Genomic DNA, 27,219 nt, shown 5'->3' on the forward strand with positions numbered 1-27,219 from the left:
GTTTGAAAATAGGTGACACTGACTTGGATCCTATGGCCGGGTGTGGTCTCAAGATACATGGATTGAGAAATAACAACTTTCTTGTAAGGACATTTGACCAATAAGGAGATTTTTCCCTTGAGGAACCACCCTCTACTCTAGTGAATAAATGTGTGTGATTTAGAAATTTTCAGGACTGATCAATGTGACTCCAGAAGGGAGGCACGTCTTTCAGTCCACTGACAGCTGCAGTGTAACATCTGTCTTTGTCATATCATCTTAATCATGCTGTTTCATTAAACCCTTTGTTAATTCTCCACTGGACTTCTAGCCTCACTCCTTTGCCAGAGATTAAACAACACATTGTTAGTTTTTTACATCACAATACATCACAAGCTAACGTTACGCTAACTGAACCTATCATTTAACATTAAGCTATTAGCTGGGTTGCTGTCTTTTGTTTGTAAAGTTTAATGTTCGGTGGCATTTTCATCTCTTTTTATGTGCCGTTCCTGTATATGCGTAACGTTTGCCGAAATTTAGAAATTGGTTTGTTTATCAGTTGTAGCTGAGGATTGTAGGTAAATCTGCAACGTTAAATGAAAGCTAAAATGTATGAGTAGATTCCCACGTAAAAAGTATAACGTAATGTTACGTTATAGCATTCATAATGGTAAACATGTTTTTCTTGTGTTTGCTTTCTTTTAACAGGGACTAAGGAACAAACGGAGGCGGTCACTGATAATTGAAGCCACAGCAGCAACTTGGCCTGGTTTGTCAACATGGATGAGGCACTAGGGCAGTCTGCTCCAGTATGATTGCCCCGATCCAAGAGGACAAACAAAGCCCAAGAGCTGCACTGACATCACCAGAAGGGAGAGATGTGGAGGAGGACAGGGAAAGCAAAAGACAAGAAAGCAGGGAGACAGAGGCCAATGAGAGATGTTGAATAGATTATTATCTATATTAGAAATTGGCATTTAAAAAAAAAATACATTAAATTAACTGCTTTGTCTGTGTCTTTACGTTTTTAGGTGTGTATATAATTTAAACTGTTTTTCAATGTCTATTTTTCCATCAAATCATGACCTGGACACAGGAAGCTTCTACCTGAATAATTATATTCAGATGCTACCTGTTTTAATGATAACTCATTAGGTATACAAGCTCTAAAAGGACATTTACGATATGTTTATCTTCATTATAACATTTATTCAAACATTACTATATACTGTACACACAAGTATATTCAACATGAAGCAGCGATCAGACTCAGCTGCCGATGATGGCGTTGCTTCCAGACTGCAGACAGAAGGAGAAAGCTTTAGATTAGTGCAGTAGCCATCTAACCTGTCCTGGTAAGATTAGAAGTATGGTATATTTAAACATACTGTAACATGAAGGAACTTAATGTAACTATGGGGTGTAGTTTCTTCATTATGGTCTTAACTGACAACTGTTGATCAAATGGTCAACAGTCAGTTAAGACCATGATGAACTGTAAACTAATACACGAACACCTACCTTTACTGTGTTAGTGGGTGTTTATCAAGGAGTTGTTATTATGACTTTTCATATGTTGGTTAAAACTTGTGTGTCTACAGTTCTATTTAACTTCCTCACTTGCAACTGACAGTTGAAGTTGGCCTTACATACTCAGCCTTTATAGTGCTAAACACCGGCGCACCTCAAGGCTGCTGTCTCAGTCCTTTATTATATAGTCTGTACACATATGACTATATGGCAAAACATCCCACAAATAGTATTGTGAATTATGCAGATGATGCTACTGTGATAGGACTCATTGACAGCAATAATAAAACTGCCTACAAGGATGAGGTGAGTAACTTGATCATGTGGTGCCGCAGAAATAATCTGTCCCTTAATGTGGAGAAAACTAAGGAGGTCATTATTGATTTTAGGAAGAACAAACTCACACATACACCTGTCTTTATTAACAACTCAGTTGAAATTGTCAACACATTTAAATTCTTAGGCATCCACATTTCAGACTCCCTCACATGGTCGCTTCATATCAGAGGCTATATTTTTTGAGGTGTCTTAAGAAATATGGTATGTCCCTTAATATTCTACAGAACTTTTACCGTTATACAATTGAGAGTATATTGACAGGCAACATTGCAGTGTGGTTTGGTAGGGCTACTTCACATGACCTTAATCTTTTGACAAAGGTGGTCAAAACTGCATTTAAAATCATTGGCGTTCCACTTGAACCGTTGCAACATATTTACTGGAACTAAGAAGGCACAAGGTATTATGCAGGATTCTAGTCATCCTGAACACAACCTCTTCTCCCACCTTCCATCAGGGAGACGTTTGCAGAGTAACGCGCACATCACGTTAGGGATAGTTTTTACCCCCAGGTGATAAGGTTACTGACTGATGGCACAGCAGGAAGGAGGGCTGTGACCTGTACTTAGTCACTTAGTCACTATGTCTACTGTGCTGTTTTAAAGTTTTAAATGCTATTCATGTTATTATTAATATTGTTATTATTTTAAATGTTATTGTTGACTGGTGCTGAGAGAGTGCAAAAAGGCATATTATATTTCATTGCTGTGGTACTGTGTACTATAGAGCATATGACAATAAACTTGAAACTCGAACTTGAAACTTGAAACAATTTACTGCATATTATGTGGTAGCTCATTAGCTGGTAGCATTTACCTTCTTGTAGTTGCTGATCATATTTGCACTGCATTTGTTTGAAAGCTAGAAGCTTCTGAACAATGAGCTAATGCTACATGTATGCAGTAAATACAAGCTAATGTAAACTGTTAGCCACTGTGAGCTTTATGTAATTACGATTAATGAATGTAATTCTCCTTACCAGTAAGTGTTATGACAACTACAAACATGAACTCTCACGAGTTTTTAATTTATGTAACAAGGGATAAATAAGAGCTAACGACTATTTGCTTACATCCTAGCCTTTTAGTGTCAGTAACGTTACCTACCATCGCACGTTGCGGGCAAAGTTGCCAACAGTATTTTTTCCTTCTGCAAGCAGTCTGACAATGATTCACCTTCTCCATCTCAACAAAAAAAATTAACAGCACAGTTCACTGTTCCACAACCATTTCATCCAGAGTTTTGAAATGCAGTGTGCACAAATGACGTGCACTTGCTAGCCTCTTCCATTTACGTGTTCTCCAAATGCAACACAGGAGCCTGGCCTCTGAAGGACCTGACGTGGAAGGACCAGTCCTACCAAAGAAGGATACTAGACTTTAAGAAACGTTGTCTATCTATTGATCCGCGCTCTTCCTTCATCCTTCAAGTACCCGGTTGTCTGTCACAGTAACTTGAAATTCAATTTTGTAAACTGAATTTGAATTGTGAGAACTGAATGTGAAGATATATAAAGAGTTGAATTTTCATTGATTTCCGGATTTCAATGCAATGATTCAATTAAACAATACAATTTCAAATTATTGTGATTCAAATTCAGATTCTGTTGGCCCATATTTCAGCACATGAACGATATACTTTATTATTCCACTCATATTCCACTGCCTCAAATTTGACATGTTTTGTTTTCTTTTGTTAAAAATAAAATTAACTTCCCTGCTAAATATTCAAAATAGATCCATTATGTACTTTTGAGTAAAAATGTAACATTGATCCTGATTGTTTTTTTTTTACTGGAATAAAGATGAAAGACCACATGCAGAAAGAAGTTGTGGTTTGGAAAATCCACATATACAGCAGTGAACCAACTCCGTAATGGCCTGAATAACTTCCTCAAACGGGAAGTCCATTTATGGTGTATTTCCCTCAGATGTCTTTTGGGTTTGAGCGCAAAAAGCTAATGTAACGTCCATAAACAGACTGAGGAAGTATGTGGGCTGAAGCCCTAATGAATGCAAAGATGCAGCAGTGCAGATGAGATGGAGATGTGGAAATAGTGTGTCTATGTATTGCTCATGATATATGGCCTATTTACACACAGAGCTCTCCCACTGGAGCTAGAGATTCCCTACCGGCACCTGGCTCCTTAAGGAACCATAATTCACCCGAGCAGCTTATAAAACTAAACACACTGTGGTCCACATCTGTGCCTGTGCACACACACTCACACTCAGTCGACTGCAAGTATGCTAAAAGACAGACACACCATTTCCACAACGAAACCACAGAGGCCCTGAGCAGAGACTTTGTTTATTCGGGTCACTCAGATCAGGGGCCCAACTTCAGGCTGAACATAAAAAACTGTCTGCTGCTGGCCGAATAATCACAGTGTGCCATTTTATGGGAGATATGGGTCATGTGCTATGACGGTAAGACATTATATTATATTATATTATTATAATACAAAGAGCCTTGGTATATTTTCCTCCTCTCACATTCTGTGGAAACTTTCACACACATATTGTACTTACCAGGTGCCTTGAATGTCCTGAAATTGATGTTGACCAGGACAAAGTGGATGATAGTCGGGCAGTTCTTTTCGCCTTTTTTTGGCTTAAAGATGTAGCATTCCTTCAGGCCCTCGCGGTCAAAGACTTTGGGATCGATCTTGGGGAATGGAAGCTTGTTCATTCGAGCCCACTTTTCGGCCAACAGGAGCTCCTGTGGCGTACATTTACAAATGAGAAAAACATGTTCATGGTTTTGCACAAATCATTTTTAGCAATTCATGACTGTAAAAAGAGTTTAGACGCTGACTTTGAATGGGGGGCTGGTGTCACTGGGTCGTGCAGAAAAGTCAAAGGAGATGATGAGGTTGACACCACGCTCTGGTCGCAGGATGAGAGGGTAGGGAAGGTTGTAGGTCAGGCCGCTGTCCACTATGTGGATCTTCTTGCTCTTCACATCAAGAGGTTCGTAAATGCGATCAAACTCATCTGGGTCTGAGAAAATCACACTAAATCAAATAAATGATGCAGGAACATGATTGGGAAAATGTCTGCAGCCAAATTTCATGCCACACGCCACACCAGGTTCAGATTCAGATTGCTTTATTTGACATAGGTCCTTGTGTACTTACATACATAAAGAAAATGAAAATACAACAATCATACAGACGTATGTAAGAATACATAGACTAAAATATATAAAAAACAGATTAAAAAAACATTTAAAAACCAATTTAACTGTGTAAGGACTCACCTATAATGTTTGATGGAAGTTTAGGGCTGGGTATCATTTGAAAAATGCACTAACCACACCTGTGTTTCAGTACCAGTAGCAAAGCTACTTTACTCTTCCAAAAGAAATGTCTTTTATTTCTTTTTTAATTAAAGCTTCGCTAAGCAATATTTTTATATTAAGAATGGGTTCAAATAAATGCATGCAATGTAAAAGAAGTTGCTTGTAGTAATTAACCCACAATTAACACAAACTATGCCAATTACCTGAGCTCTACCGAGCGTTTTGGCGTCTTACAGTTCATTCTTCCAGTTTTCTAGCCTACAACTTTACTTGTTTACTCTCACTGCTCTCATCACAGACTGCTGCTTGCAGCAAAATACCTCTGCACCTAACACATTGCATCTACTTGCAAATTAATTGTTCTTGTCCATTTCCAAATGTTTCAATATCATTTCATAATCGGTCTGGATACAGTTCCATTAACATTGCCACACAGGATTATCAAAAACTGGAGAATCAAAAACACAATATGTTAAATAATTATGTCCTGTCGTTGTTTATCTTTTTCTTCAAAAATTACAGCTGGGGTAGGGTTTCATGAAAAACAAAAAGCTATTCTGCAGCTCTTCCCTCCGTCCTCAGCCTCTCCCACCTGACGCTTTATACAATAGCTCATGCAATGATTTCCATCACACTGATGGATATACATGTTACACACATACATGATTGTAATCCTGATGCTGTCCTGTTTTCTTTGCAAACTTGTAGGCCTGACATTTGAATTTGGGATTACATACTGTGATTTGAGGAGCAAGCCACACAGACATGAACTTAAATTAGCGGAAGCTCTGAGCCTTTGGCTAAAGTTAGCTGAAGGCCAACTGTTTGCAACATTTCCTCTCTATCTCTGAAATGCTTCACAGATATTGACACTTTTTTGTATTGCAATTATTGTCAGACTCTCTTTTAGACCTTCTTTTTGTTAAGTCCAGCTTTTTTGTGTTGCTTTGGAGTGTAGACAGTTGTTACCAATATTGAAAAGCAACTATTTCTGCAGGATTGTCTACCATTGAATCAGACATGCACAACTGCATTTGTAGAACACCCAATAGGAAGGTTCTCCCTATAAAATGACCTGTAATTGATTAGCTAAAGTCACCCTCCCTGGGCTAGATTCTAAAGCCTGACAACAGAGCAAAGAGGAGGTGCAGAAGTCTAGTTTTCTCTCTGACACTTTAAATAGCAATATACTGAAATGTTGTTATGGAACTGTTGCCCAATGATGCCAAAATATAACTGCCTACCCCAAGCTTTAAAAGCAGCTGATTGTGACCATCCTTCTTACCTGTGACAGCATCCACCTCCTCCTCAGGTATGGGGGCATTGCATCTGACCTCACTGTCCGGAGAGAATGGGACGCTGGTGTTCAGGTTTAGGCCCAGCATGAAATTATGCACCTGGCAACAGGGTGAGATAGGTTATGGAGAGAAAAAGATTGTTACAGAAAAAGTGAAATAAAGAAATGCAGCTAGAGCACATGCAGTGTTTACTGAAGTGTTACAAAATAGTATAATTTTGTGATGAATAAACATATTGAGTTACCTTCCCAGCCCGGCCCTCTCTCGTGTTGAATAAGGATGAGTCACTGAAAAGTGACGAAAACATCCGATGAGTCCAGCTAGCCTTAGCCTTAGCAGTGCGATCGTCTTCTCCATCCTGGTTCTCTGTCCCCCCTGAGCAACGAAAAGATGACAGAGAAAATACTGTAAAATCAAATGTTGTAGCAATCTTTGCACACGTTTTACACCAGTGGTGGCACAAATGTGTAGACAAACACAGTTACTGACTAGCAGGTGAACACAGTGGAGCATTTAGCAGCTGCAGAGCAAGCTATTTCCCTAAGGAGTTGGTAGAGACCAAAGAGTTAAAAGAGAACTTTCAGGAGCAATTAAGATACTAGGTAAAGTTGTAACAAAAGAGAGCCAGAAGTGATTTTATAACTAGTTTCTTAAGTTTAAAAAAATGTTATTTTCACGTTTTATACAAAGTGATTTTTTATTCTATCTTCAAGGGTAATTAATTTTCAACAAAAAAACGGTATGTCACTCATTTTACAGCACCCCTTCACTTTCTTTCTCTCTACCTCTTTTTTCTGTCTTTAATTAACTCACAACAAAAGCTCACATTTGCAAAAAGAAATCATGAAGGATCATGAAGAGGAAAACACTTTGGTCAACATGTGTAAACTATAACTGTCTGCAAACTAAAGAGTTCCAAGTAAAAGCTCAATGTATCAGCACTTCTTCCTGCCCTGACAGAAACCCCAGTAGCTGTTCCGATGTAGACGAGTCATAACAACACATACTGTAGGTATGGCAGCATTACCACGGACATTTTAAGAAATAGGCGTTAAGGCGTTTACTTTCTCTCAGAATTAATGTGTAAAGATAGTTGCTGACACACTTAAAACACCATAAAACACTTAATCATACTGCACAATAAGGTGTCTGTATGTAAACTCCTTGTGTGAATCATGCGTATCTTAGCTCACCTTTACGGGGCTCATGGTCATTGTCCAGACTGTCTTCTCCGACGATGTGCTGTGGTTTGATCTGCTCTGTAAGACACAAGACAGCTTCACTCATCAGGTTACAACTTCAACAGTAGGATGTTAATTCATACCACATTGCAATACTGTCACCGACAGAATGCTTTTGTTTAGTTATATGACATTATCAAATTCACTGTCTATTATCTCTTTCAAAATAAGTCCTCAGAGAAACGCAATACACCTGATAAAGTAAAGCATTCTTAAACTGGGTGGAGACGTTCTCAACACTTTCAGACAACCAATGCATTGTCAAAGTGTCTGAATGTTTAAAGGTCACCCCAAACAAATGCGTTCAACCAAAATAAACATCCGATGAGCTGTTGGAATATTCACAGGAAAGCTGATACCTTCCCACTGTTGTGGTAACATCACACACACACACACACACACACACACACGCACACGCACGCACGCACGCACGCACGTACACACGCACTAACTCCACGTTTTTAACCTGCTGAGAACATTTTAGGTTGGCTATCTTTAAAGGTGTGAGGATACCAAAGTGTGAGAAAGTAATTCTGGCATGAGACAAAGTGACGAGGAAATACAGACAACAACAGGATCTAATTCAAGCACAACTGGATTTCAGTTTCAGAAGAAGCTGTTTTCTCAGAAGATTCAAAACTATGGCATTACCTGGAAACAAATGAACATGACTAATCACACATTTCAGATTATGTTCAAGATCGAGATCCACAGTTTCCCAATATGTTTTCACATATATTGAAAGGATGATACCTATTTTATAGTAAATATGTTTTGGACACTGGAAATACATTTTATTTATGCAATAATTAATTTATTGGCCAGTTAATCAAAGTATATAAAATATTTTTTTCAATTTACATAAATATAGATATATTTACAAGCATGAAATAGTGTTTTTTTATTCACACTAAATAAAAAAGACTGCATCACTGTGAAACAATATTTTTGTATTTATCTTTTTTGGTTCATTGTTTTATTGATTGAAAACTATTTATATAAGCCAACATGGATGACAAGTGCTTGGAAAAATTTAAAATTTTAACATTTACTGTTCCCTGACAACTGAGCTAACTCCATCTGCTGATTAAAATCATGTTAGATGATCAATGGCCTCTAAACAGCTACTAGACTGACTTAGTGGTGAAATTGTTTTGTCAATTATTGGATTTCTGTGCTGTTCCAATTAATCAGATGAATGTATTTAATGTCATTTGCACTTAACCTGCAAAGAACCATTATTTATTTAGGGCTTTACATCTTTAAATCAGGGAAGTTCAGGACAAACGATGAAGAAAAACAAAAAATGAAGATAAACCGCAAAAGTACCTAACTCCTCCTCCATGGTGCTGCCACCAACTGTGTCTTTGACTCCCAGCACTCTGTTGAACAGAATGGAGAAGGCGCTGCCCCACACACCTGGAACAGTGAAAACAGACTGTTAGTAGGTTTACTAATGTCAAATGACCTGACCGTATTAGATGAAAATATCTTTCTCACCCATCAGAAAATGTATTGGGTTCTCCTCGTATTTCTTGATAACGGTTCCCATGAAGAACTTGCTTCCAAACAAGTCGGGGGTCATGAAGGTGCCGTACTTTGCCATCCCAATTTCATACGGGCTGAACTCCACCCAGTCTGCACGTTAAACCTCAGGGTTAATGTAATGGAAATGTAACACATGTTTTGAACCAATATGATCGCAATAGTCATAAAGTACCTGTCACTGACTAATACATCCTCTCCATGTGCATTTGTACTGTACACTAGAATTACAATGCAAAACAGTCTGTAAATAACACATAAAAATATTTTACTCACACTAAAATCTGCCTTAGAGGAGAGTGCCACTTTCAATTCAATCTCCCATGTGCCAAAATGCATTTATGGAGGGTTAAATCTAAATAAAGTCAATTGGACTAAAACCAGATAAACAACATTTGAATTTGAATAAGTGAAAACTAATTTGGAATTATAGTCAGTGTCTGCAGTTGTCAGTAGTAAACAACAGTAGGTACTGTACTGCAGTTCTAAAAAGGGCCTTTCTGAATCAAACCCTTTTACCCTTTTTTAAGTAAGTATTTTTACACTGTAGTATTGCCACTTTTACTTAAGTAAAAGTTCTGACTACTTTCACAGTACATCATATCTACACAGAGAGTGGAGGGAACTACAGGGGTCAAAAAGATCAGAATGGAATTATTTAGGCCCTGGCTACTTTTCTTTCAACACCAACTAGTCATTAGGTCGCACTTGCAACAGCTTTTACAGCAGCAGCTGTCACATACACACAAACAAACACTCAGGCATGCAAATCATCGCAACAAATGCACATAAACATACACAGAGAAAAATGCACACATACAATAGAACTACTTCCTCTGTAACCTAATTGCCTCTTAAATGTGAAGAGAATTTCACAGCTGTCTTCTGATAAGGTATCTTCCATTCAGCCGGATTATAAAAAACAAAATGGGGATATAAGTTAAAAAAAGTCAAGAAAAAACCGAAGGACAAGTCTTGCCTATTTTATTACACATTTTTAATGACATAGCACTTGAGTGTATTTTTAAATTTAACTGTGATTCTAGTTTAGGACTGAGTGCAGATCAAAAGTGATGCTGCACAACATTGACACTTCATCAGACAGAAATATACAGTTTCCTTTTGTTGTCACAATTGTGTGGAAGACATATTTTGCACTGAGTCTCATACATTCCTAAGTGACATACTATCTCAGTGTTTTGTTATCGCTGTTTTCTTTGGCTTCGGGATCTTTTGTCAGACAGACACAGTTTACAATGTACTGTTTTGTTGTTCTTCGAAGATGAAATTACGCAAATTTGATATATGTAACAGCAACATTTAAACAATAAAAACAATAATTCGATTTTGATTTGTGAACACAGACATTTGTGACTGAAGACAAGTGTGTAATGTCATCAAATAAATGATGATAGGAAGACTTAATTGGAATTGCAGCTCTAATGATGAGGTTTATTTTAGTCAATCTCCTATTCATTGTTTACAGAAGAGCTACAGAAAGTGTCTCCAAAATACAACACCCACTTCAGTCTTACTGTAATACTATAGTTTTTAATTTCAAAGTCAGTAGATAGTGTCTATATGTTGCTGCTCCTTTATTGTATTTTGTATTTAAATGTTAGTAACATGGGGGCAAAGCATACCATTACAGTACTGTGCAGGCTGTATCAACTATGAGGAAGTATAGTGGGAAAAACCCCATAACCCTTGTGCACACTACTTAGTTCCTCGATATAGCACAGTTGCTTTCTGCCACCACAGAGCCATCACTAGATGACAGCCCACCACACCATGGCACATCCTCTCTGTGGTGGCGGAGCAGCATTACAAGGAAACAAGTACTGCTTGGTTGTTTTGCATGTGGCCAAACTCGTCATCTCTAGTTACTCATTACATATGCAAAACAGTTATATGATGGACACTGTGTACATGCAACACACCATTCAATGTAAAGCCACATGCAGGTACTTACAAAAAGACAGATATTTACCTGCAAACATGAGCTCAGAAACATCTGGCTTGACATGCAGACATGTGAAGAGAGGAAGAGGACTCTGGGCCTGATTTATTTTCTCCTGAATGCTACTCAGTTTGATGTCCATCCTCTGGTGGGAGAGAACACAGTCTTTTAGCAATTTACACTCACGCTCTGCAGGTAGTAAGAGTCTAATCTCATCACAGCTATTGTGGCTATGTGGAAATAAAATATTGGTGGGAAGAAACATGTGTTGAGGTGATGCCAGTTCAAGAGAAAAGAGAGGGAATGAATCATGAACTGAAGGGAAGAGGATGATTGGCATACTTCTGAGAAAGAAGGAACTGGAGAAATAAGGAAATAAGAAAAAATAAACGTAACCAACAGCTGTCAGGTGGCTCTTACCGCAGGTAGAAGCGTCTCTCCTATGAGCATACCAAAGATATCGGTAAAGGTAACAGGCTGCCCGGCAGCCTTTTTGGTCCAGAGGGCATGTATGTAGTTGGTGATGTGTTGGGGCAGCAACAGCTTCAGTGGGTTACTGCTAACTCTCTTCATTAGCTCCGGGTTGATGTCCTTTGGGCCTTTATTAGGAAACTCTGGGTGGGAGTAGAGAGTGGACATGTACCTACAGAGAAAAGAGAATTGTATAAATGTCAATGCAATGTAAAACGCTGTCAGATCAGTCAATAAATATCACTTTGCTTTGTACAAGATGTATGAAAGAGGTACTGCACTTGTAAGGAAGTTAAATCTACAAATATGAAGATGGAGACTGAAACAAGCCAGAGGTGCACGCTTGATGTGACAGCATTATACCAGCAGAGGAGGGCAGAAAGGTTTCCCAGAAGGGAAGAAAAGGACAAAAACAAACAAAAGTTTCTTGAAATAAAGGGTGTCAGAAAAAAAGAGAGGAGATGAGGAGAAATAAAAACTGACCATGTAGATCCAGAGAGGCCAGCAACATATGTGGCACAATCAAGGACCCCAGACTCAAACAGCGCTTTCATCACACCTGAGAAGCCGACCATGGCACGGAAACCACCTCCTGAGCCTGCTATGGCTATCACCGGCACCTGCAACACACACACACACACACACACACACACACACACACACACACACACACACACACACACACACACACACACACACACACACACACACACACACACACACACACACACACACACACACACACACACACACACACACACACACACACACACACACACACACACACACACACAGACATAATGTGTAAAAGAAGAAAAAGATAGAGGCATAATTACATAATTACGTTCTACACATTAGAGTATTAGTCTCGCATTCATTCTCATTCTTTCAAGTTGAGTAACTTCCCTCCTGTGCCTTCATACATCACGTCTCTGCAACATTGTTTTGTGCCTTCAAATTTTCAACTATTTCATAATTCTCATTGTGCAACATAGCTTCCTTTCTGCAGTCTGTGGTCAGTTCTGAATATGCTGGCAGACAAATTTCCACAAGAGTCCTCCTGGATAGGGAGTTGAGAGATTTTTGTAGCATAGTGGAAGGCAGTAACTTTTATCTCATTCTTCTGGAGCTTCCGGAACACGTTAAAGACATGAGCAAGCCTGGCTAGAGATTACAGGCCAGTCCCAAGGGCATCTAGCCAAAACCACACCACTCTGAAACAGCTGCAGAACTTGCAGGTTTATGAGGCTAATTGTATGGTTTGTGAGAAATATCAGTGTTATGTGTGTGTTAGTGTCATGAGCTGAGAACACATTTGCAAAATTACAGTTTTGTAATTTAGCAATTCTGATTATATTACTTAAGAAGAATAGACCATTTGCATGATTTTTCTTTGTAGATTTTCTTCATCTTAACTAGTAAGTGCTACAGATACTAAGAGTGAATCTGCAAGAATGAAAGTATACAGTAAGCACACATATCACGCCCATCATTTACATGTAATGTTAAGAGGCTACAGCAGCTAAACATAACAATGGAATGTAATATGGTATTATGTAAGTGTAAAATATGTGCAGCGCAGGTATTTGGCATTTAGGCTCTGACCTAATCACTCTCCACAAGAAAACTTGGCACAGTAGGGCGCAATAACATTAACCTTTCTCCCTTTTGGAGAATGTAGATTCAGAGCCAACAGGTGGATGCTGGGGTTGAGGTGGGGCTTTTGAACTGCTCTATAAATAGCAGCAGTAGCAGCAAACAATAGCATAGCTTTTAGGTGAGTGGTGCAGCAGCAGGCTAGCAGAGCATTGACAACTAAAGTTCACCACCAACATGAAAAACGTTAAATATAAATAAAATGAGAAAAAGGGATCTTTTATTAAAGAAATAGTTTTTAATTCTGTAAAATAACCGTATTTGTTTTGTTGCTTTAGAAAAGATAGCACTCTGTATGCTAAATATGAAGCTACAGCCAGGAAACTCTTAGAATAGCTAGCATAAAGACTGGAATCAGGGGGAAACAGACAGTTGCAGCACACAGCAGCCTCTCAAATCCAAAAATCTTCACTACTGTACCATTATATGTTCTAAAACTAGTTTTGACTTTAAATACCAACTGTTGCTGTGTTAACACTTGAATTTGTTACTGTTTTCCCACCTCCTCTGGAGAGCTGGGGAGGAAAAGAGGTTTCTCCATGTCAAGCAGCTTCTTAATGCCCAGCATCACTCTCTCTCTGCGGGTCTGTCTGAAATGCTTCTCTTTGTCACAAAGGGCCCGGCTAAACCGCAAGTCCAGTTTGGTACTGCAGCAACAAATGACAGAAATAAGGTTCACTGAAATATAATAGAGGAAAGACAAACAATAACTCATGTTTTACATTTTCTGCTGAGAGGCAGATAGAGAATATGATCTCGCCACATGTAAAGACTACTGATGATGCTGAAACTGATCTTTAGGTCACAAAAAATCTGCCTCTGGGTGGTTTGGTGTGACATACATCCACAGACAAACAGTCTGGACCTCTTACCCTTTACTGCCAGCCTTCTCATGATTACACCCTTCAAACACGTATGGCCTTGCACAATCCTCCCACTAACCCCTATGTAATGATGGCACAGGACTTATGATTCATGTTAACACTATGTATGCTTACACACATCCTGTTTGAGTCTAATTTTAGTTTTAGTTCCTATCTTCTTAAAGCTGTGTACACAATTCTTTACTCATCCATAATCAGTATTGCTGTTTCACAAGAAGGCATTTAGGTTGATCACAGAGTGAACTGTGCAAAACAATCATTGCTGTACAACTAAATAAAATATAGTGAGATAATTTTTGATTTCCAGGGGAATACATACCAGATCTCCAGCGTCATCTCTAAGTATACTTTGGTTGCCTGTCAAAACAATGAAATATGGGATTATTGTCATGTAAAGGAGCAGCTGGTTGGTAATTCTGTCAACGGGCAAACATTAAGTGTCAAAACAAAAGCTAAGAGATGAAAAAATACAATGAGAAGGAAAAAGAAAGGAATGGTTAATTTAAAACTTTTGGGATAATTTAAATAGAAATGTAATGAATTTCTTCAAGCTTCTTCTTTTTTAGAAGCATATCATTTAATTACTCTGTTATTATTAACTACCAAAAAAGAGTGATTCTGTTGGCACACTCTAGTCTTGGTACACACGCAGTATATCTTCAATCAGCAATATGGAATATTATAATGTAATACTTAATATTAACTTATAATCCATCTTCACACATTTAATTTCTTTGTAAAATCTGGAAGCTTAACCAATATTTAAAGGAAGCACCTGTAAATTTGAGCAATGCTACCCCTGCACAACTCCTTGAGTCTGCTGGGATTGAATGTCTTACTTTTCCAATGAGGAAAGGCTCCATCTTTTTCCGGCCAACAGTGAGTTTGGTAATATCATAGGTCGCAGTCCCAAGGGTCTCATCCATCACATAATTGGCGTCCATTAATGTTACCTGATTGAGATAAACATAATCATTTAAATGGTTAAATAGCCTAGAACCAAGAACCATTCATTAGTTATTCTGGTTTGTGATTAAGTCCCATTTAGTTTTGACATTAGACAACGATCAATTTAGACCTTCAGAAGAGGCTTCATTTATTTATTTCACCTTAGATGACCTTAAACTATGATGAGTAATTTTGATCCTAGTTTAAATACTTCAAAGACTTGTAGTTGAACGAAGCTTTCTTTCAGATCTCACCTAAGTATTAGAATGTCTACCACAACGCTTAATTATTCTCCTCTACGTTACTGCTTGTCATCCTTTACTGTAATAGACATTGCTAGTCAATAAAATGCAAATCTTAACCTCCAGGACGTTGTGCAGGTTAGGGTCTAATATAAAGTGAAAGGTCTCGTTCCATTTTGGGTTGATGTCATTGTCTATGTGCTTGGTCCTCTTTCTGCTCTCTGGGGCCGTTGGGATGAACAGCTCCACATATGGATCCGGGGTGTCCACTGTGCACACAAATTCACCAGTGTTAATGAAATGCAGAATCTTAAAGTCAAAGTACTTTAGGATACTGTGTACTCAGCATAAGCACATAATACAATTCCAGTTAAAATAACATAGACATGTAGCTACTATGGACATGCAGCATGTTCTGAATAATTTGCAACAAAAATTGTTTTAATGTTAGAATGACATGACGGGGGGGGGTGTTAAGACTCACACAGGTCACCCAGCGCTCCCTTGGTGACGCTCTCGGCTCGAACCACCGTCACTATGAATTTGTGAGAAAACTGCTGATCCACCTGCAATTTAACATTCACTCAGTTAAGTTCATTGTCTCATGTGTGAAAATTCCTCCAACCACAAAGATAAAAATGACAATGATTAGACTCACGCATGATAGGTAGGTGCCTAACCCATACTGAATGGGAAATCTAGTTACAATATAAAATGTGATGTAGTCAGGTTCTCTTTAGATTCATCATTCAACTCTCAATCAGTTAAAACATCTGAGGTTTTTGGCATGTTGACGCTGGCTGTCACATTCGCTGTGAAATTCTCTAGTTCGAAGCTCACTTCCCAGCTGTGTTCACAATGATCAAAAAATACGTTCTCCATGCAAATGGACAGCAAAATGCTCATTTTTAAAACATGTGGTAGCACAGCCCGGGATTTACAGTGTAATTGTGTTTTATGAGTCAGGAGGCAATAAAAGACTACCTGCCCCCACTGGTTCTTACATGTAGGCCCAGTGGAAGAAGAATACTAACAGGATTAAGGGATTAACCATTGGACAACACTTTATAATAGCAGTTTTTGTCAGGTGAAAACGATATTTTCTGTTGGATGAAACCTCAACTGGTAACTGCTGCTGTTTGGTTAGCCCTGAAGCTTCACAGCAAGTAGGCACTGCTGAGTACTGGGTTAGATTCCCCAGCAGGGCCGTTCTGTGTCGAGTTTGCAAGTTCTCCCTGTGTTTACATGGGTTTTCCTTCCACCATAAAGACATGCATGCTAGGTGACACCTTCCATTGTCCTTGTCATAAGTCAAAACCCCAGGTGTCAGACTATGGCTTCTCATTTCTCCTAATGAAATAAGATAAGTTAAATGCAGAGGAGACTGTATATTCATTGTATGTGTAAATGTACTTGGCAAATAAAATAAATACATGAAATATTTAATAAGAACAACACCTAAACTGTAGTCAATCCAAAGAACATAAAATGTACAAAAAGTAGCCTATATTGCTCTACAACACAAATGATTGCCAAGTTTCTCATTATTCCAAGATTTGTATTCCTTTTCTCCAAGCTTCATCATTTTGGGAACATTATCCATTTACTTTAAATGTAACCAAGAGATTTCCCCAACAGTTTTGGTAGCATATCTATCTATATTGGGAGATCCGTTAATTACTTATGTGTCTCATTACTGTGACACCATTTTTCCCAAACTGCAGGCTTGTTCCCTATTACTGTACCCAGTAGACAAAACATAATTTCCTCTAAAATGTTCAATTGTTACTTCCTTGTTCCTCATAGTCAAGTTTTCTTCCACTGTACCTAAATTTAAGTACCAGTAGCAACCTTTGTGTTATAAAGCATTACCAGACATAGTATACAGGTATACTTCAAAGTTTGTGCTAATGTCGCCACTCTTTAATGTTGAAAAATATGAGATATATAAGTTCAAATACAGCTTCTTTTGGAGGTCATTAATCTCTATCAATGTTCCCTTTGTCCTTCATACATATGCATTACTGAACTCATGTGTTGGATTAAGAAGTTGTTTTGTTTTTTGAGTCAGCCTCATAGGCAGCCAGAACTATCAGTCTTTGTCAAGAAATCTTACCTTACGTTTATATTTATTTTACAGTAGTTTCAAGATGTGACCTTTCCTGACAGAGAATTTGGTTTCAACTATCCATTTATAAGTCTTTAAAACAGTGTTGTGAGTCTTCTTACGTATTTTAAAGTGTCAAACAGTGCTGTGAATGCAACTATCACACAGATTTATGATATTTTCTGCTGAAAACAACCTACATTAACTTGTCACCTACTCCGTTGTTAATGAAAAATGCCTTGCTGTTGAGCTTTTGCTTTGTTACATAAGAGAGTTTCTGTTTTAACTTGGTTTGGTTTAACTGTCACTTGGTTTGGTTTAACTGTACATGTCAATACTCACAACTATATTGGAAGCCATTGTGTGTTGTCAGTTGAGTAATTTCAAGGAAACCCCTTCGTCAAAATTTGAACTTTAACTCAGGACATCTCAGTCCAGACCTGCAGCCTTTGGAACCTGGAAAATTAAACAAAAATGTTTAATATCAGTGCAAAGGCAGGAGTGCAGCTTTAACAGACAGAGAAAATTCACATATCACATCACCACAACACAATCAGGCATATCAATTAAACTATTTAAACTTCTTGTGTTATGTCGTGAATGTGAAAATGAACTGCTACCTCCTCTGTCACCGCTAGACACTAAAAGAAATAAGTGGCGAAATCAGGCCAATTACCAAAGCTGTTCAGTTTGATGTCATGCTGCTTGAGCTCATTACTATTCATGAGCTTGCCCAGTTGCGCTGGGTAAAGGATGCTGATAGCCAGGCTCTCATTGGATAGTTGTTAGCCAATCAGAGTCAAGCTGATTAGCTTGTTGAATATTAATGAGAACTGGCACAAATCAAGCTGAGTCTTCTTGCAGGCTTTCTATACCACGCTAGAATGGCTTGAAACAAGGTAACCAAGGCATTTTTTCCACAAAAAACTAGCTCCACCAGAGCCAGTCCCACAATGAGCTTTTGTTAGGACGTGCCATTTCTGAGTCTGTAGCTATTGAAGTGGAGGTTGGGGCTTTGGCCTTGACCAACTGTCACTTTGCTTGTTTGAAAGCCATGATGTATCTTTCTCATGGGCGGGCCAAATTCTCTGGGCGGGCAAAGCAGAGAAAGGGGAGGTAATCTTGCCCCTTATGACCTCATAAAAAGCAAGATTCCAGATCGGTCCATCTGAGCTTTCATTGTCTCAAAGGTAGAGCAGGATACCCAGGGCTCGTTTACACCTATCACAACTTTTAGCCACTGGGGACCATAGTCAGGCTGGGGGAATGCATATTAATGTTAAAAAACCTCATAAAGTGAAATGTTCATGCCATGGGACCTTTAAAGAAGAATACTCTCTTATAACAGCCAAAATTGCTTTAGAAATATCAGTGGTGCTTTTTGCATCTTGACAGGGGCATGGGGAAAATGTGCTGAACCACAAACCCATGAAAGGAGCACTGGGCCAATAGCAACCATGTACGTGTAAGCACATACATACCACATTCATTGAGAGAATGAGAGCGAAAATGTGTGGATCTCTGATGCCAAAGTAGACTGATATGACGGGCAAGGATGGTGTGTGTGTGTGTGTGTGTGTGTGTGTGTGTGTGTGTGTGTAACATACTGTACAATCTGCTGTATAGGGGGTAGCATTAAGGCTTTCTCTTTACAATGTTGGAACATTTGTTGATAACTTGATAAGTAATTTGCATGTAGTGTGTGTGTGTGTGTGTGTGTGTGTGTGTGTGTGTGTGTGTGTGTGAGATAGCATATCAAGGTCAGCTTTTTCTCAGTGGTTCACCAAAGCGTATCATTACTGAGTGGACTGAGAGCACGTAGGGAGTCTGTGTTCACGGCACTTGTCACGTAGTTAGCATCAGTGGTCCAACTTTTGCAAGTGCCAGTTCACTCTGCCCTTGTTTTGCAGTGACAATGAGTGCATGCAGGCTGCGGAATCCTGTGTGCCTGCCAAAATCACCCAGACGCTTCACAGCACTACATTTACATATGAGGATGCAAAAAGTAAAAGAGGCACACAGCAACCAGCCATGATGATGCACAACAGCTGCAGGAAATGAAAGTTAATACCTTACTGTACAAGTATAGTCCTACCTGAGACATAAAAGGTAAAAATAAATCTCACTTCTTTAAATCACTATGCATTTACCAAAAGAATCGAGGATCTCTTATCTGAATGATAGGCGTTCTACAAAACGTGTTAGGGCCACTATAAACAGGTTTTGCCTGATTCTTATAGCTGGGGAGAATAAGGTCAGATCTGACAGGTCTCATGGTTTGCGTTTGTAACACGGAATGCTCATCGTTACAGATAATGTAAGACAATGCAGATGATAGTGTAAGCGATCAATCTGCAATAATGTAAACATGAAACAGGAAATAAAAGCAAGTGTTTATTATTTGATATGCAACTAATGACATCTGTTCACTCTGATATGTCATATTTAGCGCTTAATACAGGCTGTTGCCAATTTGATTCACATGTTTTCAATTGAATTCGCAAGTCTTATTGCTCTGTAGGTGTTGGCAAAAGCACGTTTCCTTGTCTTCTGAGATGCGTTACTGAAAGGGAACTTTCTGACGGAGACCCTCGTAAAACCACCACTAGTAACAGTTGTCCTTCCTCTTCAAACTGCTGTCCTATTTGCGAAAAAGGCATTTGACTACACTGTAAAAGAAAGAAAATTGGAAACGTACCTTGACCGTAGAGCAAATCCCGAAAAATATGTCATGCTGATCGAGAATATCGTTGAACCACTGCAGGACTGGAGAAGGAGGAGGTGCTTATCGGCAGATAAATAGTACGCAAACCCGGCAGTCAGGAGGATCACAGTTTAACGACGCCTAAATACAAGTAGAAGACTAACAAGTATTGTAACTTTAAAAATGTTGGTTTAAAGAAACTGGAGAGTTACCGAAAACTCTCAACAAGAGTCAGACTTTGACTCAGTGGGGAAATCTGACTAGGCGACTGCTCTCCAAATGCGCAATGACGTCCCAGCGACGTCCACATGAGGGCGCGTAAAGATAGACTGTGATGCGAGAACAAACATTTTTGGAAAACATGACACAAGGGTGACGCTAAAGGGAAGCATCCTAGTAAAATATTCCTTTTGGATCAGTCTGCTGCTGGTTTTCTCCAATAGGTTTAAGCCAATTGATTAAAAGACCCTTTGACACAATTATTTTAAATTAGCCTAAGTGTCTCTTTCTGTATGCAGTATGTGTTGCAGTCAAATGTTCTCAAGAAGCACTGTTATATTATGCTAATATTTTATCATTTTAAGTAGCCTAATAATTAATTCAGACAATAAAAGGAGAGAAAGCTCTGTTTGCACTTGATATATTTCATTGTAGGCTGTCATCTCTTAGAGAAAAAACATTAGCAGGAAATTACTCATTAATCAAAACGTAGGATACTAATACATTATATATATTTATTTCCATATTTCCTCCATGATTTAGACAGATTTTGTTTGTTACATGATAATGATGCTTCATTACCTTGAATTAAAGTTATCATCCTGTGGACATGTGGTCTACATAATTAGGATATTTGGGGGAAATGTATAGTTTATATCGCAAAAGTGGCCGTTTTGTAATGGAAATCATGATAATAATTAAAATGTAAAAAGATAATACTTTATACTTGCCGTGGAAAGAAATACAGCTTCACATATGAAAGTTACAACTTGTCTGACAGAAACTGCCAGCAAAATCATCTTGGTGCCAAAAAGACACATCAGAAAACCAGAGTCATTGAGAAAGAAAAAAGATTTCGCGCTTAGTTACGTCTCACGTCTGTATCATTCATTAAAACTGCGGACGATGAATTGCTACATGACGTCACCGTTCTCAACCATTTAAAGGTGCTCCCTGAGCAGGTTTCGACATTCATACTTTCAGCGACATCCCAGTGGAGGAGAGAGAAGGACAGAACGAGATCCGACCAAGTCTTTGGAGTATGAAGACACTCACGCTTGCGGGTTTGCTCTTGGCGCTGGGGTTTCTTGTCTGCGAAGGGGGTAAGTAAAGAGAAAATTAGATAAGAAGTTGGCACTCTTAAAAGTTCAGTTTCAGATGCCATAAGTTTTGTATTTCCTTTTTTATTTTTGTTAATCTTTTGTGTATCTTTATATTAGACATTATTAGAAACCACTCCATTTGTTGATATGGATTCTAGTAAAGTATAGCCTATGACACTAAGGTAAAAAAAAACATAATGTATTCATTAGCTCAGACGTTTACTAATGAGAGGCATTTCTAAGAGACTTGTGTTTGCATCTAAAGTGAATTGTCAGTAACCGCAAAACATCGTCTAATACAGGTAATCCATGTTGCTCAGAGCCATGCCAGAACAAGGGCGTTTGCACAGCTCTTGGGTCAGATAATTACGAGTGTGACTGCACACGCACAGGATATCAGGGACACAACTGCACAACACGTAAGTATGAATGGCACACTGGAGGTGAAGGTGAATTGTGATATTTGTTGTGGTCATTTGATCATTAACTGACTTTTCCCTCCTGGCTTGTACAGCTGAATTCCTCACCTGGGTCAAAATATCCCTGAAGCCATCGCCCAACACAATCCACTACCTTCTCACCCATTTCAAGGGCTTCTGGAACATCATCAACAACATCTCATTTCTCAGGGATGCCATCATGAGATATGTGCTGACATGTAAGCGTCTCTAGCTGAAGGCAAAATGAGAGGATGGATTGCCTTCATATCACATGAAATAATTTGTACAGCTCTTCCTAGAGAAGCACTTGTAGCATTTATACTAATACTGAAATGCTTTTTTTCTCGCTCTAGCTCGATCCCACCTGATTGATAGTCCTCCAACTTACAATGCGGATTATGGTTACAAAAGTTGGGAAGCCTATTCTAACCTTTCCTACTATACCCGCACCCTCCCCCCTGTGCCAGAGGATTGCCCAACACCTATGGGAGTAGCAGGTGAGTTATATTCTTCTTGCCGTTGGAGAACCAGTTTTCTCGGATTCTTGAACATTTTTTACAACAAAGGAAGTGCACAGATTCAAATGATCCCTTCTGCTGGATTGACTGAGTGAAAATATGCCAAGGGAGCAGAGAAAGACCTGTCCCAGCAAGCCAAAACTAAACCACATTGAATGTGTCTCAGGAATTCATGACAGTTAACCTCAGTTGTAGCTTTTCCTACAAGTAAAAGTAATCAATCACATTTCAGTCACTTTAACGTGTTTTATCCAAACTAAATTGACTTGGTTCTGTGGTATAGTGTGGTATGCTTACTGTTATGTCCTTAATTGTTTCCCCAGGTAAAAAGGAGCTACCTGATGCTAAGCTGTTGGCTGAGAAGCTTCTAATGAGAAGACAATTTATCCCGGACCCACAGGGCACCAGCCTGATGTTTGCATTCTTTGCACAGCATTTTACTCACCAGTTCTTCAAATCTGATATGAAGAAAGGACCTGCTTTTACCTCAGCTAAAGGTCACGGGGTAAGCACAGCTGATTTCAAGCCTCATCAGATTTTAGTCAGGAAAAAGAGACAAAGAGATTTGTGAACAAATAACTTGTATTAATGGTTTTGTTATTGCTTTCAGGTGGACCTCAGCCACATTTATGGAAACGAGCTGGAGAGGCAACACAAGCTCAGACTCTTTAAGGATGGCAAGCTTAAGTATCAGGTATTGGAAGAGACAGAAGTAGTTTAAACAGCAAAATGCTTCAGACCACACAAGCGTCTAACAATTGCTTCCTCTCTTGTGTAACTCTGCAGATCCTGGATGGAGAGATGTACCCCCCAACAGTAAAGGAAGTGGGTGCTGACATGCACTACCCTCCTCATGTTCCCGACTCTCACCGCTTCGCTGTGGGCCACGAGGCATTCGGCCTGGTCCCCGGTCTGATGATGTACGCTACCATCTGGCTACGGGAACATAACCGAGTGTGTGATGTTTTGAAGGAGGTCCACCCAGACTGGAACGACGAGAGGATCTTCCAGACCACACGGCTCATTCTAATTGGTGAGTTTATGCACAAACATTTTAAAGACATTTGCTGTAACGTAGCAGGGAAAATAAAGTCAAAACACTAACACTTGTCACAGCATTAGTGTAGTTACCATGGAACTTGTGAAAAGAGGAAGTTGTTCTTTGTTTTGTTAATCACAAACCAGCAACCTTGTTGCACACAGTAGAGCCTTTGTGCTCTACTGTGAGAAACAGGAAAGATCTGAGATAGAGGAAATGTTTAGTTTTAAACAGTTGTATAAAATACCCTGCTGGAATAAAAATGTGTCTAATATGGATTTTACACAAAAAAGTACCTAGTTATCTAGTTACACATAAAACTACATCTTATTTTTCTCCCACATTGAAAAATACAAGATCTGTGAATGTGCATATATTTTTATTCAAAAGTTTAACTGCTGGACCAGGTGTCCTTATTTACTGAAGTCATTTTTAAGTGGAGGGACTTAAACATCTCTAATATCTGCAATAAATAAAATATTAAATCCTCTCTTGTGCAGGTGAGACCATCAAGATTGTGATTGAGGACTACGTGCAGCACCTGAGTGGCTATCACTTCAAGCTCAAGTTTGACCCGGAGCTGTTGTTCAACCAGCGCTTCCAGTACCAGAACCGCATTTCATCCGAGTTCAACACCCTGTACCACTGGCACCCTCTGATGCCTGATTCTTTCCACATTGAGGAGAAAGAATACAGCTATAAACAGTTTGTCTTCAACACCTCCCTAGTGACCGAGCACGGCATCACTAACCTTGTGGAGTCGTTCACCAATCAGATTGCTGGACGGGTAAGAACTGTTTGAGCAGCATTTGGATTCAGATTGTAACACCACTGCTTCAAAGCTGGTTAACTGACTTTTCATTCTTCTTTTTTTTAGGTTGCCGGTGGCCGAAATGTCCCAGGACCTATCATATACGTAGCAATTAAGTCCATTGAAAACAGCAGACAAATGCGTTACCAGTCTCTAAACGCCTACAGAAAACGATTCTCCATGAAGCCCTACAGTTCTTTTGAAGACATGACAGGTGAGACAGAGTCACCAAGCCTAATACTTGCAGGTGGAAAGGACGGCGTCAAAAGATTACTGAAGAAATTATTAATATGAAGTGAAAGAAAACTTTGCCTCAGGCCAAATTATTGCTGAATTGCCATGAACTGATTGCAGAAATTAAATGTACAAAATGCCACGCTACAGATCAAAGTTTATATCATAGATTTCTTATTATTAAAGAAATGGTGTGGACTCCGTTTTAGTCCCCATCATCTTTGGAGGTTAGGAATTTATTTCCGTGACTCTAAGAACCAGATGTCCATTTCTTCTTGAGATAATGTAAGCAGATTGTCATCACAGAGAGCATGACATAAACAGACAAGAGAGGCCTCCTGCTTCAGATGAGATTTATTTTCTAAAGGAAAGAGGATTTAATGTTTTTCTTATTAAAAAACAAGTGTGATGTATGAGGAGAGAAAATGTGTGTGTGTGTGTGCTTGAATTAGAGACATGATGAAAGAAGTAAAAATGAAGAGAGATCATTATTTAGTCAAAACTCTGAGCTCATATTTAGACTAGCAGCATGCTTTGCAGGTGCTGAGCGAGTGAGAGAAAAGAATCCAGATTAAGCTGCTAACTAAAACTATGTTCTCCTTTGTGTTACTCAGGCGAGAAAGAAATGGCCGCAGTGCTTGAGGAGATGTACGGACATGTCGATGCTGTGGAGCTCTACCCAGGTCTGTTGGTGGAGAAACCCAGGTCTAACGCCATCTTTGGGGAGACCATGGTGGAGATGGGGGCCCCTTTCTCCCTCAAGGGCCTAATGGGAAATCCCATCTGTTCCCCGGAGTACTGGAAGCCGAGCACATTCGGAGGCAGCGTGGGCTTCGACATCGTCAACACCGCCTCCCTGCAGAGGCTTGTCTGCAATAACGTCCGGGGCCCCTGTCCCGTGGCATCCTTTCATGTGCCCGACGTTAAAGACACGGGGTCCATGATCATCAACTCAAGCACATCCCACTCACGTGGTAGTGATATCAACCCCACAGTCATTTTGAAAAAAAGGACTACTGAGCTGTAATTTGTTTTATTTTATAAGGTTGTTTTTTAATGTATGTATTTATTTATTATTTATTTATATATTTATTGTATTCTATTTATAAAATAACTGAGATTGTTTTTATATGTAATTTTGTCTTTGACTGTGTGACTGGTTTTCCAGAAGTATGTGGCTGTGTTTATTTATTGAAAGATTGTTTATAAGTTATTTTTACAATAATGACCTCAGAAACTGAAATTGAATACTTAGATCAACTGCTACTCTTCCATTTATTTTCATAAATATGGACTGTTAGGGTTACATATACAGAAAAGAAAAGAAATAAAACAAAAGAAAATGACTATAACAATATCTGCTTACAAATGTACTCTACGTAACCAGATTGTTTTGTTCCCAATGCCTGTTGACTAGTAGAGCTAACACTAATAAATGCCATCAGGAAATGAAGCCCATTTCTCAGAAATCAGCTGATATTGTTGTCATTTTCACTTCCGATTGTGCTCTTATATAAACTCTGATGCTACGGGAGCAAACAAGTGCTTAAAGTTGGCAAATTTTCCATGGCGAGAGAGAGAGAGAGAGAGAGAGTGCAAGGGGTTGAGCAAGCTAAAGAGGGAATGAAGAGAGGAAGTGATGAACAAAGCAGTGAATCAGAGGAATACAATGTTATTTTCTAAATGTTTAACAGTGGTTATGGTCTAATCAATCCTTCCAGGATTTTGTGATGTTGCGATCGCAGCAATTCAGGCAAATTCAACCAATCACCGTGACTTTGGTGCGACTTGCAATTTTGACCAATCAGCGCAACTTTTCCGCAAATTTGACAAATAACCAGAGTTTTCCACAACTTCAACCAATCCCAGCAGTCCCTCGTGTCAGACTTTGTATCAGTATGTGACGTTGAGAGCCACTGACCAAATGGGAGTGAGAACGGGTTAACATCACACGTACATCGCCAAATTAATTTCCTTGTTTCTGAATGAAGACAAGATGTATATGACTTGAACATCTCACATTTACCAACTAAAAGTACAGAGAGCAATATATCAATCTAATAATTCAATCACAACAATCTAAAAAAGGCAGCAAAATCCTAGAGGGACTGTCTAACGCACAAATTAACACAGATTTGCAAGCTGTTACTGGCTCAGGGTTACACACCAACGTGGGACCCAAAGGCTCTTTGCTGACACCTATAAAGGTCCTTACCTTGCATGGCAGCTGGATTCTCACAATATCAGAAAATCACGTGAGAATCGCTGGATCAAATTTACACGACAACCCATCTTGTCAGGTTTCACATGAATGCATTGTGTGATTCCCCCATTTTTGTTTAGTTTTTTTGTTGTTTTTTAAAACATTTGTATTGAAGCTACTACTGATGCATAGTTTCTTTCCCCTACGACAGTTCTGAATGTTGTTGTGTTTGTGTCTGAAGCAGTGCCGGAAATGGGCCAGAACTCACTGGTACCGGTACTTCTGATTTTAGTCCACATCAGTACCGTTACTTCTTTTTTTTAAGATTATTTTTTGGGGGCGTTTTTAGGCCTTTATTTCCACAGGACAGATGAAGACATGAAAGGGGAGAGAGAGGGAATGACATGCAGCAAAGGGCCGCAGGTCAGAGTCGAACCTGCAG

At 39.1% G+C, this 27,219-nt stretch overlaps 2 protein-coding genes and 1 long non-coding RNA gene across 3 annotated transcripts in view; 1 reads left to right on the forward strand and 2 right to left on the reverse strand.

The window, feature by feature from the left end:
* Positions 1-2,994, reverse strand: part of LOC116694985 (uncharacterized) — a 5,509-nt gene extending 2,515 nt beyond the window's left edge. Inside the window, exons 1-3 of the long non-coding RNA XR_004333324.1 lie at positions 2,958-2,994; positions 373-1,281; positions 127-132 (exon numbers count right to left, since the gene is read on the reverse strand). This is a non-coding gene — a long non-coding RNA (uncharacterized LOC116694985). The remainder of the gene's footprint in view (positions 1-126; positions 133-372; positions 1,282-2,957) is intronic.
* pla2g4ab (phospholipase A2, group IVAb (cytosolic, calcium-dependent)) overlaps positions 1-20,478 on the reverse strand; it is a 26,420-nt gene extending 5,942 nt beyond the window's left edge. The window contains exons 1-17 of the mRNA XM_032524923.1: positions 20,205-20,478; positions 17,849-17,962; positions 15,884-15,965; positions 15,520-15,668; positions 15,049-15,162; positions 14,529-14,566; positions 13,828-13,972; positions 12,153-12,289; positions 11,619-11,841; positions 11,229-11,343; positions 9,194-9,331; positions 9,023-9,112; positions 7,646-7,711; positions 6,697-6,827; positions 6,440-6,551; positions 4,669-4,853; positions 4,383-4,572 (exon numbers count right to left, since the gene is read on the reverse strand). Of these exons, the coding sequence (XP_032380814.1) occupies positions 4,383-4,572; positions 4,669-4,853; positions 6,440-6,551; positions 6,697-6,827; positions 7,646-7,711; positions 9,023-9,112; positions 9,194-9,331; positions 11,229-11,343; positions 11,619-11,841; positions 12,153-12,289; positions 13,828-13,972; positions 14,529-14,566; positions 15,049-15,162; positions 15,520-15,668; positions 15,884-15,965; positions 17,849-17,866 (1,933 nt within the window). The 5' untranslated portion in view covers positions 17,867-17,962; positions 20,205-20,478. The remainder of the gene's footprint in view (positions 1-4,382; positions 4,573-4,668; positions 4,854-6,439; positions 6,552-6,696; positions 6,828-7,645; positions 7,712-9,022; positions 9,113-9,193; positions 9,332-11,228; positions 11,344-11,618; positions 11,842-12,152; positions 12,290-13,827; positions 13,973-14,528; positions 14,567-15,048; positions 15,163-15,519; positions 15,669-15,883; positions 15,966-17,848; positions 17,963-20,204) is intronic.
* Positions 20,479-21,319: 841 nt separating this feature from the next.
* On the forward strand, positions 21,320-26,051 carry ptgs2b (prostaglandin-endoperoxide synthase 2b). Its single transcript, XM_032524938.1, has 10 exons — positions 21,320-21,532; positions 21,835-21,951; positions 22,047-22,190; positions 22,326-22,469; positions 22,814-22,995; positions 23,101-23,184; positions 23,277-23,523; positions 24,030-24,316; positions 24,407-24,554; positions 25,189-26,051. The coding sequence occupies exons 1-10, from the start codon at positions 21,472-21,474 to the stop codon at positions 25,599-25,601; spliced, it is 1,827 nt and encodes a 608-aa protein (XP_032380829.1). The 5' UTR covers positions 21,320-21,471; the 3' UTR covers positions 25,602-26,051.
* Positions 26,052-27,219: the final 1,168 nt, after the last annotated feature.

Source organism: Etheostoma spectabile, chromosome 9 (genome assembly GCF_008692095.1).
Source record: "Etheostoma spectabile isolate EspeVRDwgs_2016 chromosome 9, UIUC_Espe_1.0, whole genome shotgun sequence".
NCBI classification, from domain to species: Eukaryota; Metazoa; Chordata; class Actinopteri; order Perciformes; family Percidae; genus Etheostoma; species Etheostoma spectabile.

What these genes read in the sequence shown, in the direction of transcription:
- ptgs2b (XM_032524938.1), top strand. Translation starts at nt 21,472, where the DNA reads ATGAAGACACTCACGCTTGCGGGTTTGCTCTTGGCGCTGGGGTTTCTT. An exon ending in CCAATCAGATTGCTGGACGG is followed by an intron (nt 24,317 to 24,406) that starts GTAAGAACTGTT and finishes TCTTTTTTTTAG; the next exon opens with GTTGCCGGTGGCCGAAATGT. An exon ending in TTCTTTTGAAGACATGACAG is followed by an intron (nt 24,555 to 25,188) that starts GTGAGACAGAGT and finishes TGTGTTACTCAG; the next exon opens with GCGAGAAAGAAATGGCCGCA.